This window comes from Neomonachus schauinslandi, chromosome 10 (assembly GCF_002201575.2).
Source record: "Neomonachus schauinslandi chromosome 10, ASM220157v2, whole genome shotgun sequence".
In the NCBI taxonomy this organism is placed as follows: Eukaryota; Metazoa; Chordata; class Mammalia; order Carnivora; family Phocidae; genus Neomonachus; species Neomonachus schauinslandi.
Window position 1 is genome coordinate 64,843,764 of NC_058412.1, and position 20,800 is coordinate 64,864,563.

The 20,800-nt window shown below is 34.0% G+C and overlaps 1 protein-coding gene across 1 annotated transcript in view; it reads left to right on the top strand.

Moving 5' to 3' along the window:
* CCDC88A (coiled-coil domain containing 88A) overlaps positions 1 to 20,800 on the top strand; it is a 118,719-nt gene that overhangs the window by 83,932 nt on the left and 13,987 nt on the right. The window contains exons 17-24 of the mRNA XM_044918969.1: positions 306 to 444; positions 3,770 to 3,934; positions 8,568 to 8,729; positions 9,988 to 10,265; positions 10,483 to 10,626; positions 13,054 to 13,240; positions 17,399 to 17,544; positions 20,636 to 20,728. Coding sequence (XP_044774904.1) covers positions 306 to 444; positions 3,770 to 3,934; positions 8,568 to 8,729; positions 9,988 to 10,265; positions 10,483 to 10,626; positions 13,054 to 13,240; positions 17,399 to 17,544; positions 20,636 to 20,728 — 1,314 coding nt within the window. The remainder of the gene's footprint in view (positions 1 to 305; positions 445 to 3,769; positions 3,935 to 8,567; positions 8,730 to 9,987; positions 10,266 to 10,482; positions 10,627 to 13,053; positions 13,241 to 17,398; positions 17,545 to 20,635; positions 20,729 to 20,800) is intronic.

Genomic DNA, 20,800 nt, shown 5'->3' on the forward strand with positions numbered 1-20,800 from the left:
TGGTTGAGCAGAAAACATATATACAAATTAATTAGAGTAAAAGGCAGAATGTGATAAAATTTCTCATATATGTACTTTACTTTTTTATTTGGTTTAGTTACCAAGGTTCTCAGGTGTAAGAATTCATCATAATCCATAGTCTGTGATTGACTCTCAAACGGTATTCATGCACTGTCCTTTCTGTAAAAAATATTTAATTACAAATAATATATTTATGAACCCACCTTTCAAAAAGATAACTAAAATATTGACATTCACATCTGCCTCCAGTGATGAACTATGTTATTTTTGTACTTGGATAGTAGGTACAAACTTTTGGAATCAAAATTAGAATCCACTCTAAAGAAGTCCCTTGAAATAAAAGAAGAAAAAATTGCTGCTTTAGAAGCTCGATTAGAAGAATCCACAAATTATAACCAGCAGTTGCGCCAAGAACTTAAAACAGTAAGTGATTTCCCTGGAAAGAATTTTAATTGTCAGATATTTGGGCAGAAAAGTCTAAAATAAGAAAACAAAAAAGCAACATCATTGATATTCTATTTCTTCCTTTTTCTTAAATTTGAGAGTAACAGATCTTGGTCATTTTATGACAAACTATATTTTGTTTATACACTGTAATTTATTCAGTTCTATTTCATGTGCATATGTCTCCCATGCAGTTAGAGACCTATCAGTTTTGTGGGAATAGGATGGGGAAGAGGCAGTCTTACTCTATTTAGAAAAGCTCTCAATGTGATATTGACACATCACTTTGACACACTTCGATTGAAAATCCAGGTAAAAGTTTGATAGGCAAAGATACGGGTATGAGGATACCAAGTAGAGGGAAATAGTATGTGTGGTATAAGAAAGCACCTGATCTCATTAATTTGAAGTTTTCTCCTAGATCCACTATCTTGTGATATTTGGAATTATTCTGTGAAATAAGCAAGGCAGGAGCAACTGTCTGTTTTCCCTTACATAAATAAATTTAAATCAAAGGGGCTTATCCATTGCCTAGGATTAGTATATGGTAGATAGGTAGAATCGTGTTCTGGTTTTTTTCCCCCCTTTTATCATCTCTGTAGTACCACCAGGAGTGGTTTTACAATCAACTAAACATTTAGATTGAGAAGATTACTTTGGGCCTCATTTAGAACCATTTGATTCAGAACACTGTTGGAAATACAGTATATAGCAGGGCACTGTCATGGGTCCCTCTTATAGTTGCCTGAAAGTCATATTCCCACCAGATGACAATTCAGGTGCAAGACGATGAGATTCACATTGAGCGTGTGGGAGCTGCCCTGTCTTTGAGACTCCATGCTCCATAGTAGTAATCATCTCTTACAAAAACTCTGAAGGCATAGAGAGAAGATCTCCACAATGGATATACTAGTTTTAAGAGTTGCTGCACTCAGAGAAGTTTAAAGATATGACTTCCTATTAGGTATTTATAATTCTTGCAGTCTAAATATAATTTACCAGTTGGGTCATTTTTCTCATATGCAATCGTGCCTGGTAACACAGAACATTCCAATTTTTTCAGGTTTCTAAGGACACAGTTACCAAAGATGAATTTCTCATACAGAAAAGGAAAAAGGTTTTGTTCCCCATTTGCCCACACCATCATTTTGGTATTTGTACCATGAAACATATATTGTTACAGAAGAAATTCTAGAATTTTGCTTAGTTCACATGAAGGATTATCCAAAAAATAAAGTAAAATTTGCTGCCAGATTTAATTAATCTGCAGTATCTAAGTTGCAAAGAAAGTCAGCTTCATGAAGCTGCTCAGCCAGTTTGGGTATGGGTTGGTATATATGCATTTCAAGTCTGCAGAGATTTAAAATTTCATCATTGTTTTCCACTTCCAGCCATTTTGGCACAGCTATTAGACTAGCTACCTGCCTATAAACAGGAGATTAGGCTGCCATAAAACCGAATTAGACTGTGCTAACTTTTAATACTATATGTGAAGACATATATCACTTGAAGACTATGAAAGTTAAATATGAGTTGAAGGCCTGAAGTAATTGCTAAAATAGCATGACAAAAAGGTATAGCTAATATGCCAGGAAAGGAGATAAAATAGAATTACAAAAAATCTAAAAAACAAAAAAAAAAGAAAAAAATGAGGAACAAAAGTACAGATTGGAGAGATAGCAAAATGGCAGTTTTAAAACAAACCAGATCAATAATCACATTAAATATAAAAGTTCTAAACATCTCATTTGAAAGGCAGAGATTAATAAATTAGATTAAAAGGCAAGACCCACCTATATGCTGCCTCTAAGAAACCTCGATGGAAAATATGTCATTTTTTATGTGAACATAAATTAGAGATTCTACGGATACATAAGGTAAAGGGACCATTTTTGAAATTTAGTTGTAAGAACAATGGGCTAAAAATAAGAAGCTTTGAGTTTTATTCTCAACTCCCCTTCTTAATAATGGCATATGTCTATAGTCTTTATAAGCCTAGAGAAAAGACCCTGTGAGAAATTAATGTAAAATAGGAGACTGGAAATGATGTCACTCATCTGTTATTAGGGTATTAAAATTTAAAAAACCTGGAAAATTAGGATCCCAGAACACCTATTAGATCACTCAGCCGAGCTTTAAATTATATTCTGTTTTGGGCATCTTTTTTCTTTAGTCTCACATCATTTTCTAACTCAGTAGTAGCAAAGCTTATTGTTGAGTCATAAGCTTTCTTAAGGTTTGCTTTAGATATTGAATTATTTTAGACATTTATATTTTTGCCTTAATGTAAAGTTTGGGTTTTAATTTAGAAATTTGTGATAAATGTCTCCTAATATAAACTAATGATTCAAGAGAAGTATAATAATAATCAGCTTAAATTGAAGAGAGCTATTAAGTTAATCAGTAATTTTGGTGATGTAGGATGACCAAGTTCTTAGTTTTGAGTTGACTCTCTTAAAGTAGGATGTGGTTGTAATCACACCAGAAAACCCTGGGTAAGATAAATCCTTGGATTGCCCACTTTTTATAAAATAAATTACAGTAATAATATATGGGTTAGGATCTGAATAAAGAAGTCACCAATTTATCTATTAATATAGCTCATTCTGGGCAACATATCCTTCTTAAAAGGGTAGACATATATAGATATTCCTCAACTTTAGGTATCTTTTTAGAAGGAATTATTACATATGTCAAGTCTTCATTTGTCCTTTACATGGGGATCTCTGAAATTTCTTTTTTTAAAGATTTTTATTTATTTTTTGACAGAGAGAGAGAGAGACAGCAAGAGAGGGAACACAAGCAGGGGGAGTGGGAGAGGGAGAAGCAGGCTTCCCTGCCGAGCAAGGAACCCGATGTGGGGCTCGATCCCAGGACCCTGGGATCATGACCTGAGCCGAAGGCAGACGCTAAACGGCTGAGCCACCCAGGCGCCCTGGGATCTCTGAAATTTCTAAATCCAGCTATAGATGGGTCAAAAAATAATTATTAATATTTAGCAACATGTCTATGTCCAGTTAATCTATTCCTTAGATTATAAACAACGGGATCTGAAATTATAGAATATATTACTAGATAATGGCACATAAGCAGAGTATATTTTATATTTTCTAGGAGAAAAGGTTTTGTAGTTTACAAAGCATAAATTATCATCATGATAGTAATGATAATTATACATATTATTTATCACATTTTTAAATAGTGTCTTTCACATTCACCAGACCATTGCAGAGTCTGATTGTGAGAAGTGATAACTTTGGTGATTCTTTTTCTCTCCATTAACATATTTTAAATAAAATTTTAGGTGAAAAAGAATTATGAAGCTCTCAAACAGAGACAAGATGAAGAAAGGATGGTACAGAGCTCTCCTCCAACTTCTGGTGAAGATAATAAATGGGAGCGAGAAAGTCAAGAAACAACTAGAGAGCTTTTGAAAGTTAAAGACAGATTAATTGAAGTAGAAAGAAATGTAAGTATTTTTAAATTTTTAGTAGGAAAAGGTTTTTTTTTAAAAGTAAAGTATCATTGTATATATAACTTAGAAAGTTTATCTAATCTGGTTTTATACTTTCTTGAGTGATTTATTTTATAATAAAAGAGTGAAGAACTAATAATTTAATTTACTTTTCTCCATCACCCTCATATAAGTCCATCAGCCAACTTTGTCAACTCTGTTGTGAAAATGTAACCCACGCCCTTCTACTTCTGTCCCATCGTTGCTGCTACCATTTAAGGTACCATTATCTCTCATCTGGATTATTAGAATAGCCTCTGACTGGCTGGCTTTCCCCCTTCTACTCCTGGCCCAGTCTAACCTATTCTTACTACAGTAGCCAGAGTTATTTTTTAAAACATAATCCTAGTCATGTAATTTTTCTACTTAAAATATTCAATGGCTTCCCCTTCCAGTTAGAATAAAATCCAAATTTTTCAGTGTCCTATAAGATCATTCCTGACTTTGCCCTGCCTATATTGTTGGCCTTATACCATACCACTCTTCTATCCCTTCTGTTTATAATCTCGAGATATTATTACTATCTCGATACCTGGGAAACACAAAACAGTGCCTGGCATATATAAGTAAATCAATTGTAGTCATATTGGCCTTTTCTGTTTGTTCCTGTTTCCAGAGATTTATGTTGGGATCCTCTACCTGGAACACATGGCTGGCATTCAGGCTTCGTATCACATATCTCCTGCAAGAGGTCTTTCCTGACCCCTTCCCCCAGTAAAGTAGTTATTCTCAACCTAAACCATTCGCTATCATGCCACTGCCTTAGTTTCTTCCTAGCACTTCTCACTAGTGAAATTATATTACTTATTTGTTGGTTGTCTACTGGAAAAAAGGCTCCTTGACAGCAGGAGCTTATCTTTTTTTTTTTTTTTTTTTTTAACCACTGTGCCTTCAGTATGTAGAAATAAGCCTGGTAGATAGCAGTTACAGTAAATATTCGCTGAATAAGTTAGAGAAATATTTGTCAAAAAAGGTAATCAAACTAATTCACCAAACATCCTTTAAAAATGAATTAGCTTAAGGAATTTATATACTAACAAGTAAAATAGTTGTGGTCGTTGTTATTATGTTTTAATGTAACATGAATTGAGAACTTTAAGCCATAATGCCAAAAATTAATCTCCTACACTGTTGGTTCCTACTTTCTCATCCAGAAGTAATCACTGTAAACAGTCTTCCCAGAAAAATGTTTGTGACTTATCCGTGTATGGTAGTATATTTCTTTTGCGGCGCCTGGGTGGCTCAGTTGGTTAAGCGTCTGACTCTTGATCTCAGCTCAGGTGTTGATCTCAGGGTTATGAGTTCAGACTCCGTGTTAGGCTCTACTCTGTGCTTGGAGCCTACTTATAAAAAAAAAAAAAAAAAAAAAGAAGTGGTATATTTCTTTTTTTTCCTTCCAAGATTTAAATTTCAGATAGTTAACATATAGTGAAATATTAGTTTCAGGTGTAGGATTTAGTGATTCATCACTTACATACAACACCCAGTGCTCATCACAAGTGCCCTCCTTAATACCCATCACACATATCACCCATCCCTCCATCCACCTCCCCTCCAGTAACCCTCAGTTTGTTCTGTATAATTAAGAGTACCTTTCTGGTTTGCCTCCTTTTTTTACCCCCTGTGTCCGTCTGTTAATGTTTCTTAAATTCCACATATGAGTAAAATCATATGGTATTTGTCTTTCTCTGACTGACTTATTTCACTTAGCCTAATACTGTCTTGCTCCATCCTCGTTTTTGCAAAAGGCAAGATTTCATTCTTTTTATGGCTGAATAATATTTCATGTATACATATATAGCACAACTTCCTTATTCATCATTTGATGGACATTTGGGCTCTTTCCATAATTTGGCTATTGTGGATAATGCTGCTATAAACATTAAGGTGCATGTATCCCTTCGAATCAGTATTTTTGTATCCTTTGGGTAAATACCTAGTAATACAATTGCTGGATTATAGGGTAGTTCTATAACTTTTTGAGGAACCTCCATACTATTTTCCAGAGTGGCTGCACCAGTTTGCATTCCCATCAACAGTGTAAGAGGGTTCCCCTTTCTCCGCATCCTTGCCAACATCTGTTGTTTCCTGAGTTGTTAATTTTAGCCATTCTGACAGGTGTGAGATAGTATCTCATTGTAGTTTTGATTTGTATTTCCCTGATGATGAGTGATGTTGAGCATCTTTTTATGTGTCTGTTAGACATTTGTATGTCTAGGAGTAGATTTCTTTTACAAATTTACATCTGTGGAATCATGCTATACAATATTCTTATTTGCATGTTTCAATTATGTTATCTTAGAGATCTCTCTATTTCAGGCAGTTATAGATCGTATCATTTTTTTTAATAGCCACATATTATTCCGTAGTGTGGATATTACCATAATTTATTTAAATAAATCCCAGTCGATGAACATTTAGGTTATTATCAGATTTTGCTGCAGTGAAAATCCATGTATAATATGTTCATGGGGTAATAAATTTCTGATGGCAGAATTGATAGGCCAAAGGGTGTATATATGTGTGTGTGTGTGTGTGTGTGTGTACGTGTGTAATTTTAACTGGTATCATTATGTTAGCTTTTGAAGATCACATCAGTTTTCAGTTCCACTAATAGATTACCTATTTTTTTAGGTAAACACTTGGTGTTATCAGCCTTTTAATTTTTGTTAAAGCAATAAAGTATTTTAATTTTCATGTTTTAAATTATTAATAAGCGAGCTATTTTACATCTTCTTATCTATTTATCAGCCATATATGAATACCTATTTTTAATTATTCAGTGATTTACATATGTATATTTATATATATATGCGCACATAGATACAAATCTCTATCACTTGGATTAGTAATTGTATTTCAGAAAATTTGGCTGACATGTAAAAGTTCTATAAAGTAAATCTCTTTTCGCATTGACTTCCTTTATAAATTTCTATTAGAAAAAAGTTACTTGGTTCTCATTTTTTAGCCATTTTATTTTAGATAATGGTTTGTAAAGATGGCTAGTCTTATATTAGACTGATAATTTTGGTGCATTTGCCAGTATAGTTACTGACCTCCTAACTTTTCCATTGTAGATCTTTTCCTGCTGTGAGATACCCTTTCTACTCTCTTATTCTTTATAGACTATAGGAATTTTTCTTACTACTGTAGGGATACCCAGACTTGTCATTAGAGCTTTGTACATTTTGGTTTCTTAAGAGCTGAACTACAGTAGCACTTAATGTCTGAAGTGAAAAATGGTTCACTTTTTGGTGTATCAAGATGGTATATAAAAATATCAGTGTTCCATATTATTTTTCCAGTATAAATTTTTTCATCCTTTTTATTTGAATAAATGAACACAAGAGAACTAAAATATCAAAACCCATCTTAAAGCATTTTGCTTCCTAACCTTTGATTTTGTGATAAAATATATGGGTTTAATCATTACTTGCCTTTATGGGCGCCTGGGTGGCTCAGATGGTTAAGCATCTGCCTTCGGCTCAGGTCATGATCCCAGGGTCCTGGGATCGAGTCCCGCATCGGGCTCCCTGCTAGGCGGGGAGCCTGCTTCTCCCTCTGCCTCTGCCTCTGCCTCTCTCTCTCTGTCTCTCTGACTCTCATGAATAAATAAATAAAACATTTAAAAAAAAAATCATTACTTGCCTTCCTTTGTCCCCTATGTAGATATGATAAAGGTGATATGTTGTGATTCAGTTGTAACTTTTTCTGCATATTGCAATTACATGCAACAAATTCTGGACTTTTTGTATATAACATTTTATTTCAGTTTTCTAGAGGTTCTTTGTTTATACTTTTTTATGCTAATTTTTTATGAAATGTTATTTAGAAGTAATCCTGAGAATATAATATCCATGACAAACATTTTAATATCTGTCAAATTAATAATGATCTGTGATTTGCGTAGTAATTCACTGTTTATAAAATTGAAATATGGTCAAATGTACTAGAAGAATTGAAAATTGTATGTTTTGTTTGGATTTGCTCCAGAAGTCCTATAGATAAAATAGAGTTTCAGTGAGTATTTTATACCATGGGGAAAAAAAAAATCACTAAAGAAAATATGTAACATCTGTTAGGTCAATTATGGACTAAATTTTTTAAACACATGGTTAAAATTGTTCCTGCTTCTCTTCCAAATTTGTGTTTATTAAAATATTTAGTTTTGCTGCTACCCCTGGGACCAGCACTCACCTATATATATATATATTTGCCTTTGGGCAGTTAGAAAATGTGCACTTCATTAGCTAGACACAGTCCCACATACTTTTGAACAGCACGAAAACCATATAACTAACAACCCCATTCTAGTTTCTTGTGTTAATATATTGAGAATGGAATATTTTGTTTTTTGGAAATTATAAAGCAGACAGTATAGAGACACACTAGTAAGGTTTTAGTATTAGCGCTTGCTTTCTCTTAGATTACATCTCTTTTTACAATTTGGGATAGAGGGGAACTGTTTAAGTCTTTTAAGATTGTTGGGATTTTTTTTTTTTTATGGTAATAGTTGTTACAAAATTCTAATATCTGTTAAGCGGAAATATGTTTGTTACTTTTTAAAATATGTGTTTTCTTTATTAAGAATGCTACCCTGCAAGCAGAGAAACAAGCACTGAAAACTCAACTGAAACAATTGGAGACACAGAACAGTAATTTACAGGCTCAGATTCTTGCACTTCAGAGGCAGACAGTTTCATTACAGGAGCAGAATACTACTCTTCAAACCCAGAATGCAAAGCTTCAGGTTGTAATGTAATATTTTGGGATATGCAACCAAATTTTTGAATTATGCTTTTAAAATAAGGGTAACTAGACATGGTAACATTGTTTCTTAGTCAGTGAATTTAATGGAAGATAAAATATATCTACTTAGTGCTATGCCAGGCTTTCAGATATCAGCATTTTTTAAATCAGAGCCTCTAAATATTAACTAATAAATTCACTCAATGATGTAAATAAAATAAAGCTAACTTTATCTTTATTTAAAATATTTATGGGAGTGCCCAGGGCTGTGGTCGAGCCAGGGCAGCTGCAGCAGCACTGGCCAGTAACTCCCAGCGTAAGAAAAAAACAAACAAGATGAAATACTTACTTATTTAAAATATAATTTTATCTTTATTTATATTTACTTTATGGCCTTTCACCTCTTTCAGCAAGTTGATTATGATTAATCGAACAGAAACCCTTGCTTTAGAGTATGATTGCAACATACTATTGCTTATTTCATTTTTACAGCTTTCATATCAGTTCTTAAAAAACAACACAGCATGAAACTTTTGTCTTCAGACTTTTCCTTAGATCCATCTTGCACTTAATGCTGCAGTGTCTTTTCACATAGAATGATCAGGTTGGGGAAAGTACAACGCTTTGAGACCTCTTAAAGAGCCAAAGAAAAAAATTCCATCTCTGAATATGAAAGTTCTTTCTATAACTCTTTTCCAAATGGTAAAACATATACTAATATAATGTAGACCTTGAGAAAATTTCCAGTTGAATTTTCACAAGTAATTTTTCAGTTCTGTCACCTCTTAAGTTTTAGAAAGTGATAAATTAGCATTTTAAATTCTGTACTTTTTCATGAGTGGAATACAAATTGTTTCTAATCACCTTCATTTAAAATAATTCAACCCAAAACATATATATGATATGTATCTCATAATAATATTAAATTAAATAACAAATAATATTAAATTAATATAAATTTAATATTGATATTAAATTAATATAAATGAATAATATTAAATTGTAGCCTTCTTTCGGGACACTAAAAACCAAATTATCTCAGTATAATATGACTGTATCTTCTGTGATTTATGTAGAGCTTCCTAAAGTTAATGTTATCTTTTATATTTTTTATGTTGCCATTAGAATTTTATTTTTGAATAATTTTTAACATGGGAGAATTATTCTATCTGTAATAAACACATACCACATATTTGCATCTCCTAGAAGAACAAGATAACTATTTTTCTTCTGTCTCATAACAATATACTTTCTTACAGGTTGAAAATTCTACCCTTAATTCCCAAAGTACTTCACTTATGAACCAGAATGCACAACTCCTAATCCAGCAGTCTTCCTTAGAAAATGAAAATGAAGCTGTAATCAAAGAGCGAGAAGACCTGAAATCTCTCTATGATTCTTTGATCAAAGATCATGAAAAGCTGGAACTTCTTCATGAACGTCAGGCTTCAGAGTATGAGTCTCTCATCGCTAAACATGGAACTCTAAAGTCTGCCCACAAAAATCTTGAGGTGGAACATAAAGACCTTGAAGATCGGTAATTTATTATCTTCTCTTGTGTTGTTAATTTAAAACCAGTTTTCTTTAGATAATATAATAAATTTTATGTTAAACAGATCTAAGATAATTTATATAGGAAATTTATGTATCATGTTTATGTGATACTTAGTAATAAGTCTTGTTTTCTTCATTTCTAAAGTATTTCTTTTTTCTAAGGGCATATTATAAAACAAATAACCTAATATTTTTTCCAGTTACAATCAGTTACTAAAACGGAAAGGACAATTGGAAGATTTGGAAAAAACACTGAAATTAGAACAGGAAAAAATGCTGCTTGAAAACAAAAACCATGAGACTATAGCTGCAGAATACAAGAAACTTTGTGGTGAAAATGATAGGTAATAAATATTTATATATTTTAGTTTTGTATTATTCATTACATCCAAAGTGTATACTGCCCCTTTGGAATACCATCTGTAACTTAGACTTTTTAAAAAAGACCCCAGAGCAATAAGTAAATTACCCAGCAAAATCATGCAGCTAGTTATAAAATGGCTTGAAAACCTAGATCCCTTGTTTCCACTTATTCTCTCTTGCTTTATTCAACTAAGTTTTTAAGCCATTTTATAATGAAATTTCTGTACCTTGATAGCATTTATATGCTTTATTGTGACGGAATGTAATGAAGTCTGATTCTTTATGTCTGTCTGTCTTTGCTAGTCTGGTATCTCAGTTCTTATCTTTCAAAGTTTTTACAAGTGAGCAGCTTCCAATTTCCTAGCTAATTTGTACTCTTATTTTTAACTGTCTTAGTTATTAATGGTCTCATATTGCCACGAGGCAGTTATTTTTTAATTTGTAACCCTAGGAAGATCAAAACTTACCAACCCATAATCAGTCTCTTCATAAGGGTCCATATCAGAAGGTTTTTAGAAACCTTTGAAAAGTGTAAGCATCCTGAACATTTGTATTACACTTACACTTAACCATAGCTGAAGAGCTGAAAGGCAGCACACAGAATTCAAATGGGGGTCATTCATTGACTATTTGTCCTATTATGAATTTAATATAATCCATTTTTAGAATTGTATTTCTTTCCCTTAACAACAAAAAAATCCCTATGCTTCTAGAGCTATTTTCATTTCCATGCTCAGTAGTTTTTAATTTAGTAATTGTTATAACTAGAAATAGTCTATTGGGGATTTGAACTTTCAATAAGCTCTACACCAAGCTAGAATCAAGAAGGACGTATCTTTACGGTATGTGCAGTAGAAGACCAAGTTGTGACAAGTTATAGAATACAAGGATAGGGGCATTTTTATTACACACATAACATTGGGGAAGGCATTTACTGTCGAAGTCCCATCTTGAACCTAACCTTTTTTCATTGCTGGGATTCACAACAAACTGGGACAGTTTGTGAGCTTGGATAGGCCTTCTAGGAATCTAATTGTATTCATTACTGAGGAGCCTTCTGAGAAAGAACTCAGCCTACATGATGAGAAATTGAGCATGATGATCTTGAACCAGGAGATTCTGCAGGCTTGGAAGGGAAGGGGTGGTTCTGAGTATTTTCTGTCTCTCAAAGCTATTCTATCCCAACTTTTATGCACTCATGTCTATATTGTTAAGGCAAGAAATGGCTTTAAGTAAAATCTGAAAGAGCTCTTTCACCAAAAAAAAAAAGTATTTATGAAGACTTGTCTCAAGAACAATAGTTTATTTACCCATTCCTCTAAATAACCTAAGTTTTAATCTTTGATAATGCCAAACCAAGAAATTGTTTCTTAGATGGACTAGTTTGTCTTGGCCTCTTTAGAATTGTGTTCACTGAATTACATTTTGGTGTTAATGTTCTCAACTTTAAGGGACAGTATAAAAAAACTCTCTTAAAGAGCTCATTTTAGTATTGGCCTTAGAGATGATGTTGAGGACGTTGTATATGGTATGTCTTCATATCTTGCCCCCATGAAGCATCAATAGGTGAATCTTTGATCTCCATAGGTATTGATATATACTGTGTAGCTGTATGTGTCTCAGTGAGGTCTAACCAGCTGTTATAACTCATGGCATACATTCATTCATGGATTCAACCTATTTATGGAACATTTTCTGTATGTTTCTGGTCTTGCCATTTTATTTTTTACCAAGCCTTGATTTTTTAAACATATTATTTTGTTATTTATTTTATAAATTCTTGTAAGCTGACTCCATTTTTTGGATATTGAGTTGAAGTAAATTATTAGATGTTCTGAACAAGTACCATCCTGTTCTTAATCCCATTAGATAAGGTCGTTAAACTAGAGCCAAGCACAGCAGGCCAAATCCAAGCTGCATCCTGTTTTTGTTTTTTGTTTTTGTTTTTTCAAATTTAAAAACAGATTTTATTATATAGCTCTTCTACCCATTTTTTATTTTTACTTTTTTAAGTCTTTATTTTAATTCCAGTTAGTTAACATATAGTGTTACATTAGTGTCAGTAGTACAGTATAGTAATTTAACAGTTCATCCTGTTTTGGTTCAGCTCCCAAACTAAAAACAATTTTTGCATTGTAAAAGGTTGGGGGGTACATTGAAGGAAAAATAGCTTTATGAGCCACATGTAATGTACAACATGCTAGAAGATTCAAGGGGAGAGTAGTCTGAATTTTTTTAATCTAGTTTTATAGAATAGAAACTAATTTTTGATGAGTTTGTCACTGGCTAAAGAGTCTTTTATATTCTCTAAGTATGTCTGAGATCCACAGCATTTTCACATTGTATAAATTACAATGAAAGCTATTAAGGGAATCTAATTCTGTTTCTATCATGATTTCTAATTATAGGTTGAATCATACATATAATCAGCTTGTAAAAGAAACTGAAGTTTTACAAACTGACCATAAAAACTTGAAAAGTCTTCTAAATAATTCCAAACTGGAACAAACAAGATTAGAAGCTGAATTTTCAAAGCTAAAGGAACAATACCAACAGTTGGACATCACATCCACCAAGCTAAATAACCAGTGTGAGGTGAGCTTTGACAAGTTTCTTCTTTTAGGAATCAAGACATGCCTAAAAAATAAACAATCATATTAAAACGAGAATAGCGGTATGTATTTGTTTGGGTATTTCTAAAAGAATTGCTCAGGGGTAATTGAAATTCCAAGTAATTCATAAAAACTTATTTTATTATGAATTTCAACATTGTTTACTATTAGTTTAAACTTAAGTGTCCACATACTTTGAAAATGTAAAACTGTGCCCTTGTTTAATGAAAAAATGTTTACTTACCACCTGGCATGTACTAGTAAACCAGAAAGGTAAAATCTCTCCCTTTGTGGAGCTTATATTCTGGTGGAAGGAAATAGACAATAAACACAACAAGTAAGTGAAATATATAGTATTTCAGTGTTTTGTAACATGGCTGTATTGCACTTTACCCCAACACTTGGTGTAAAACAACCATTTATTAGGCTCCCAGATCTGTGGATCAGAATTGGACAGGGACAGTGGGGCAGGTTTGTTTCTGTTCCACTAGCAACTGGGCCCCCAGCCTGAAGACTGAAAGGCTACATGCATGTTTGGTGGTTGATGCTGGCTACCAGCTGGAGGCATCGGTTTTCTCTCCACATGATGTCTCCCCCAGGGCTGGTTTGGGCTTTCTCACAACATGGTGATAACCAGACAGAAGCCATCTCTACTTTAAGGATCAAACCTCAGAAGTCATACAACATCATTTCCCCTGCATTCTATTCGAGGCAGTCAAAGTCACATTCAGGCTCAAGGGAAAGAGAAAATAGATTCAGTCTTTTGGTGGAGAATGGCAAGATTTTTAAAAGAGCGTGTGGACTGGAAATAGTACTCTATTTTGAAAATTGGTCTGCAACATATGGTATATTACAAGGTAGATAAGTTATGTGCAAGTAAAAGTGAAGTAGGGCAGAGGGGGATAAGGACTTCCATGATGGATAAAGGAATATAGATTGAAATTTTAATAGGCATCCTTGAACAAAGATAACTTTATTCTGAGTAAAACAGGGGAGCCATTTCAGTGTTTTGAACAGAAATGATGTTGGCCTTATGTATACAGTTGGGTTAACATAATTCCATGCCGCTCTTTGTGATGGTTTGATAAAACAATGAGATTTAAGGTATAAAAGGATGCCGAAAGCCTTAGAAAATCCTTAAATTTCATTGGTTGGCCCCAAAATCATTGAAGTTTGAATACAGCTTAACACCTGAATTTCATGGCACTTTTAAGAAACAAGCACTTAAGCTAACCTTTAAAGGGAAATAGGAATAGATTATCAGAAAAGTAATACTTAAAAGCATTTTGTCTGAAATGATAAACCAATAAAAAGAAAAAGTAGTTTAAAATCATATACATTTTAATTACCCATCAAGGCTCAGAAAGTGTAGAACATTCATTATGCCTATGATTTATAAAAGTCTAAATAAAATATAATTGGAGTCATGGACTTACAAAAGGAAGAAGAGGACAAATCATCTCCCCAAGAAACAATAAAATTGGGCAAAATTATTAAAAACAACTATTGTAGTACTCTGGAACTGAAGGAAAGGTGTACAACAAATTGAGAAGCATTTATTGAAGAAAAGCTACTCGACGTTGTGTAGGAACTATGGTTGTCTGAGGCATTTTATCTTGTGATTTCTCCCATTCTCGAGTTCCAATACCTGGTAGTTCAGGTGAGGGGCATACTGTGAAAATCAGCAACTTTGCTACCAGAGCAGACTGACTTGATTTGAGCAGAGTACAAAAAAGTCCCCATACCCAGGAGAGTTGTCACAGGTGAACTCTCAGATGCTCTGAGGTTGGAATATTGGTTGGGGCAAATTAGTCAAAAATTTAACTGGGAGATCCAGGAATGAGACATCTAGCTATAGTGAGTCTTGATAAGGTCCTGCCTGACACCGGTGGCCTGGAAAGCTGTTCTGGAGAGACCAGAAAGGCGCTAGCTACCTACTTATCTCTGACTGGTAGTCCCAACTCAAGTCAAATGTTAACCCTTGGCTAGGGGCTAAGTCATATAATAACATGATTTAGAGGGAGTGGGAAAATGAGTCCAGAGTGTAAGAGGCCAGGATAGCAGTTAATCTTTGTGGGAAGGGGGATGGTGCTTAGAAGAGAGCACAAGGTGTTTCTGGAATATAGTTAATGAGCTGTTTCTTGATCAGAGTGCTGGTTTCATACGTGTTCACTTTGCACTAATTCATTGAGCTGTAGCTACCTAAAATTTGTTCTCTTTTCTATATATATGTTTTATTAATTGTCTTTTGACACAGTAATTAATGCTGTATAACAACACGGAACCTTTGGTAATAGACAGTAAACATTTATTTTTGCTTATGAATCTATGGATTGCCTAAGCAGATGTGCTGATGGCATGTATTAATGTGACCAAGCTCATTTGATCCTCGTAGGGCTTGTCCTACATCTGCAGTCAACTGGCACATATTCCGAGGGCTGGCTGGCCTAGGGTGGCCACAGATAGCATAACTCCTCTGTGCCATGTGGTCTCTCATCCTCCAGCAGGGTTACAAGTGGAAGCACATAAGGCTTCTTGAGGCCTAGGCTTGGAACTTCCATCACTTCCACTTCTTCTCGTGCCCAAGGGCATTCCAAAATCAAAAAGAGGGAAAATAAATTCTACTTCTTGATGGTAAGAGCAAGAAGTCATAGCACAAGAGGGTATAGATACAGGGAAGAGAAAAACTGCGTTCAGTTTTGCAATGAATCTACCATATGTTGTGTTTCAATTTAACAATATATAGATAAAACAAATACAGCACAGTAGTGATGGTGGTTAGATCTAAATGGCTATTTATGGATATTCATAGTATTATACTGTCTGCTTTTCTGTATCTTAAGAGTTTACAAAACGTCTGTTTCTTTTTCTTTTTTTTTTTTTGCAGAAGGTTTTTTTGGCGCTTTTTTTTTTTTTTTTTTCCTCCAAGTATAGCTCTCTGGGCTGTTCTCCACACTGGTTGAATTTGAATGCTAAGACCCAGAAATCCACATTTTTTTAAGAGATAGATTTATTTTTTTATTTGAGAGAGCGTGTGTGCACACAGGTGCGAGCAGGGGGAGGAGCGGGGGGAAGGGAAGGGGAGGAGGAAAGAATCTCAAGGAGACTCCAAGCTGATCATGGAGCCCCAGGTGGGGCTCGATCTCATAACCCTGAGATCATGACCTGAGCCAAAACCAAAAGTTGGAAGCTCAACCGACTGAGCCACCCAGGTGCCCCTGGAAATCTACATTTTTTAATAGTCTCTACGAGTGATGCTGAATTTTGAAAATCACTACTTTGGGATTTCTGACTTCTACTGGAATCTCCGGCCTAACTAAGACATATTTCTAGTTTCTTCTAACTACAAAGAAGCAGCAGTATCAGCTAGTAATACCAACCATTGACAAGATTACCTGAGTCCCTTTGACCAAGCCATAAAAACTATGTACAAACGTGTAAGGTTCCTAAGAAACAGTGGTTGAGGAAAGAATGAGGTACCTACTATGTGTTAAAGGCATGACACAAGATACTTTACATATATTATTTAATCCTTGCAATAGTCAGGGGTGTGAGTTATTATTCTCATTTTATAGATGAGCTCATTGCAGCCAGTTAATTTACTTGTCCAGTTTTTCATAGTTCCTTAAACAGAAGGCCAGGTAGCATTCAGACTATAAGTTAAATAAGAAAGCAAGTGTTTTTGAAACTAGATAATTTATTATATGTTTAACCTGGTGTTTGTAAGAATTTTTAAAAATGTGTACAGCACATAACTCAGCATTTTAGTTCTCATTATAACTAAAATAATCATTCATGTTCTGATCAAAGTGCAACCACCTAATTGCCCAAGTAGCAGAAGACCTAAGTCTTTTTCAGATTGATTGATTGATTGATTGATTTTAGAGAGTGTGTGGGAGTGGGAGGAGGATCAGAGGGAGAGGGAGAGAGAGAATCTCAAGCAGACTCCCTGCAAAGCATGGAGCCTGACACAGGCTCGATTTCCTGACCCTGAAATCATGACCTGAGCCGAAACTAAGAGTGGGACACTCAACCAACTGAGCTACCCAGGAACCCCAAGACTTTATATTTTTCAGATGTTTTGGTTGATTTATGTTAAATGTAAATGTTGATTTTTTAAAAAATGTTTGTGTTTAAACAGTTGCTAAGCCAACTTAAAGGAAATTTAGAAGAAGAAAATCGACATCTACTAGATCAAATTCAGACATTAATGCTACAGAACAGAACACTATTGGAGCAGAATATGGAAAGCAAGGATCTCTTTCATGTTGAACAAAGACAGTACATGTAGGTACCAAATAATGTTGAAATAATACTCATGATTTTATCATTGCCAACTGGTGACAGAGAAAACTCACTGCTAATTTTTTTTTAATTTTCAACATTATTATTTCTCCATACATTTTTTTGAATGCTTATGTTCTAGGCACTATGCTAGTAACCAGAAATACTAACATGAAAACACACAGATTCTGCTCTTAAGGAACTAGTAACATTTGTATTTCTTGTATCAAGAAATACAAATAATTGCTACAATGGAAGTATGTGTAGGAGGCCAGAGAAATACAGCAAATACAGTGGAAGGAGTATCTTAGTCTGGCAGGGGCAAGGTGGGCTTTCCAAAGATGGTTGCTCAAGCTGAGACTTAAAGACTCATGGGAGTTTGCCTGAGGAGACATATCAGGCCAAGGGAGCACAAATGCAATAACATGAAGGTGTGATGAAGGTGTGTTATGGTAGGGTATAGGACCTAAAAATTAATAGTTCTTGCTGGAGCAAAATTGAGGAAGAAGGAGCAATAGAGAAGTGGCTAAAAACTTAGGATACACAAAGGTTTTTCTATGCCATACAAAGGAGTTGCTGAAAACTTTGAGCAGGGGAATAAAATGATCAGATTTGTGTTTTTTTAAAAAGGCACTGATGGCATTTTAGAGTATGGATTGGAGGTCCTGAGAATAGAGACAAGGAATAAGTTTTAGAAAGACTGTTGTAATAATCTAGTGAATCATAATTCATAAGCGGCAGTAGTTGAGATGAAATACCAGATGTAAGAGATAGAATTGACAAGGTTTAATATTGGTAAGTTATATTTCCATTAGTAGTAGAGGAATCTGGTAAAATCAGGGATTTGGGCCTGAGAAACTCAGTGAATAGTCCTTGTATTGCACCAAGATTCACCTTTACTAAATTCTTCACTTCCCCTATTCCCTAAATGAGAAACACCATAGTATAATAGAAATAGCACAGATGTTGAAATTAGGCAGTTCCTAATTCAAATGCCAGTTCTTCCAGTCACTAGCTATGTGACCATAGGTGAGTTACTCTGGTTCTTTGATCATTGTTTCTTTTTCTCTAAAATAGAGATATAACATCTACTTCCAAGATTATCTTAAGAAATAAATGAAATAATATTATCTATGCCTTTTAGGCATGTTACATATGATGGTGAGCTAGGGCACATATGAAACCAGGATATATCATACATTTTTCGAAGCATCAGTTTTCTTATAAAATTTGGGGCAGGGAACATGATTTTTATATTAACAGACAGGTATAGTATGGAGCAAAAAGCAGAGTTTGCATGAGCTTTTAAGATAAATGCAAAACTTCAGAGAAATTTCACATTTGTGGCTGGCCACTTTGGACTACACTTTCAACCCTTTCAGGAGCATGTATTCCTTTATTCTCTGCCTTAAAAGATGTTTCTGCTTAAGCAGTAAGTATATGTAAAGCTCTTGACATTTAAGTTTTCTGTCCTTTAAGCAAAGGCATTATCCAAAGCTTTATCTTTGGATATCTTCAGAATATCTTAATATTCTGGCCCTTGGTAAATAATCCATTTCCAAAGTTTCAGTAATTGTATCTGTATAGTTGACTTAGAAATATTAATATCTATTTTGACTTTTTGAATTTAAATTAAAAAATCCAACTTACAAGTCAGACAGTTCTAGTTGAGTGCCTCTGTCACATGGTCCTAGCAGGAGTGAAAGTGAACAGGTAATACTGAGAATTTGGAGATTCCTGATGATATTTCAAAAGGTAAAAAGAGAAAACATTTGGGAGGTATAGACCATCTGCCATTGTGCTGTGGTGTAACTCTTGGCAACCTGTGTTCACAAAGCATCTTCTTCAAAAAAATCTCTCAAATCCATTTGTTCTGGTTCCCACTTCCCTAATTCAGCCTAACCACTCAACTAGACTACCTCATTAGCCTCCTGGATGCTTTCTTTACTACCATCCTTTCTGATAGATACTATTTCATTATGGAGTTAAGGTACCTACAGCAAAGATTTCATAATGTCACTTTCTAATGAAACCTTCAAGCTTCTGATTTCCTATTGAGCAAAATCTAAACCTGAAAATCCCTCCCTGCTTCCCATCAACTATAAACTGCTTAATTTAGCATTCTTATCTTTTCAGTCTATCTAATATGGCCATTCTCTCCATGAGGCTTTCTTCGGTCATCCAAGATAGAAGTATTTTCCTCTTTATAAGTTTCTCTTGTACTTAATACAGTGCTTTTATTTTGGCACCACTTCTGCCTTGGATTGTAATCGTCATTTATGTATATTTGTTCTCTCTCCTATTGTGTTATAAGCAGAGTTGGGCTACTGTTGTCTTTATATACTCTTTGTGTCTTCCTCATTTAAAATGATCACTAAATATTTGTTGAGTAAACAACATCACAGTTTGGCATCACATTTTTTTTGGATCATTTACTTTAGTCTATGATCTTTGATGTTTCCCTATGTAATATATACCATCAAGGACATAAATGAGACTAAGATGTGGTGAAACTAGTGTATTCATGTATTGCTGGTGGCAGGAAATAGTTCTCTAAAGGTAAATTAAGCCTAAATAATTCTGCCATAAAGGAAAAAAGTCTGTTTGCATGAAGATGTGGTTGCAAGAGTATTTATTATATCCACAACTATAAGCAGACTATTGAAAATTTTAGTTTTTTACTTACATAAATTATATTAAACACCTTTCATTCCAAAAACAATGTGAGATACTAAAAGATCCAAGAATAGAATAGTCACTGTTAATTTAATGTCCCTTAACAGCTATTAAAAGATGTTGACAGAATTCCTTTGTCATGATGAGAATATAGTATGGAAAATTCTCTTCAAACAAATAAATTATATTAAAGAATTGAATTTTAAATTCTGTATCCTTTTATTAAGTAAGTTTGTAAATATGAAGAAAAGGAGAAACTTGGAAAAATATCCCATTGTTAATACCTAATACTTAGTTGTCAACTCTAATATCTATATTTGTTTATGTTTTGGACAGAGGTTAGATTGTAGTCACAAAATAATTTAATATTCATAACTGTACAAAATATGATACATGTCCTAAATTTTTATTTTTATAGTGATAAGTTAAATGAATTAAGACGACAAAAGGAGAAATTAGAAGAGAAGATAATGGATCAGTACAAATTTTATGACCCATCTCCTCCTAGAAGGTACTGTTAACCAAATTTTATTCATTTTTATTTTGGAAAAAAAAAGAAAGTTAAGACTTTTAATTTTGTGAA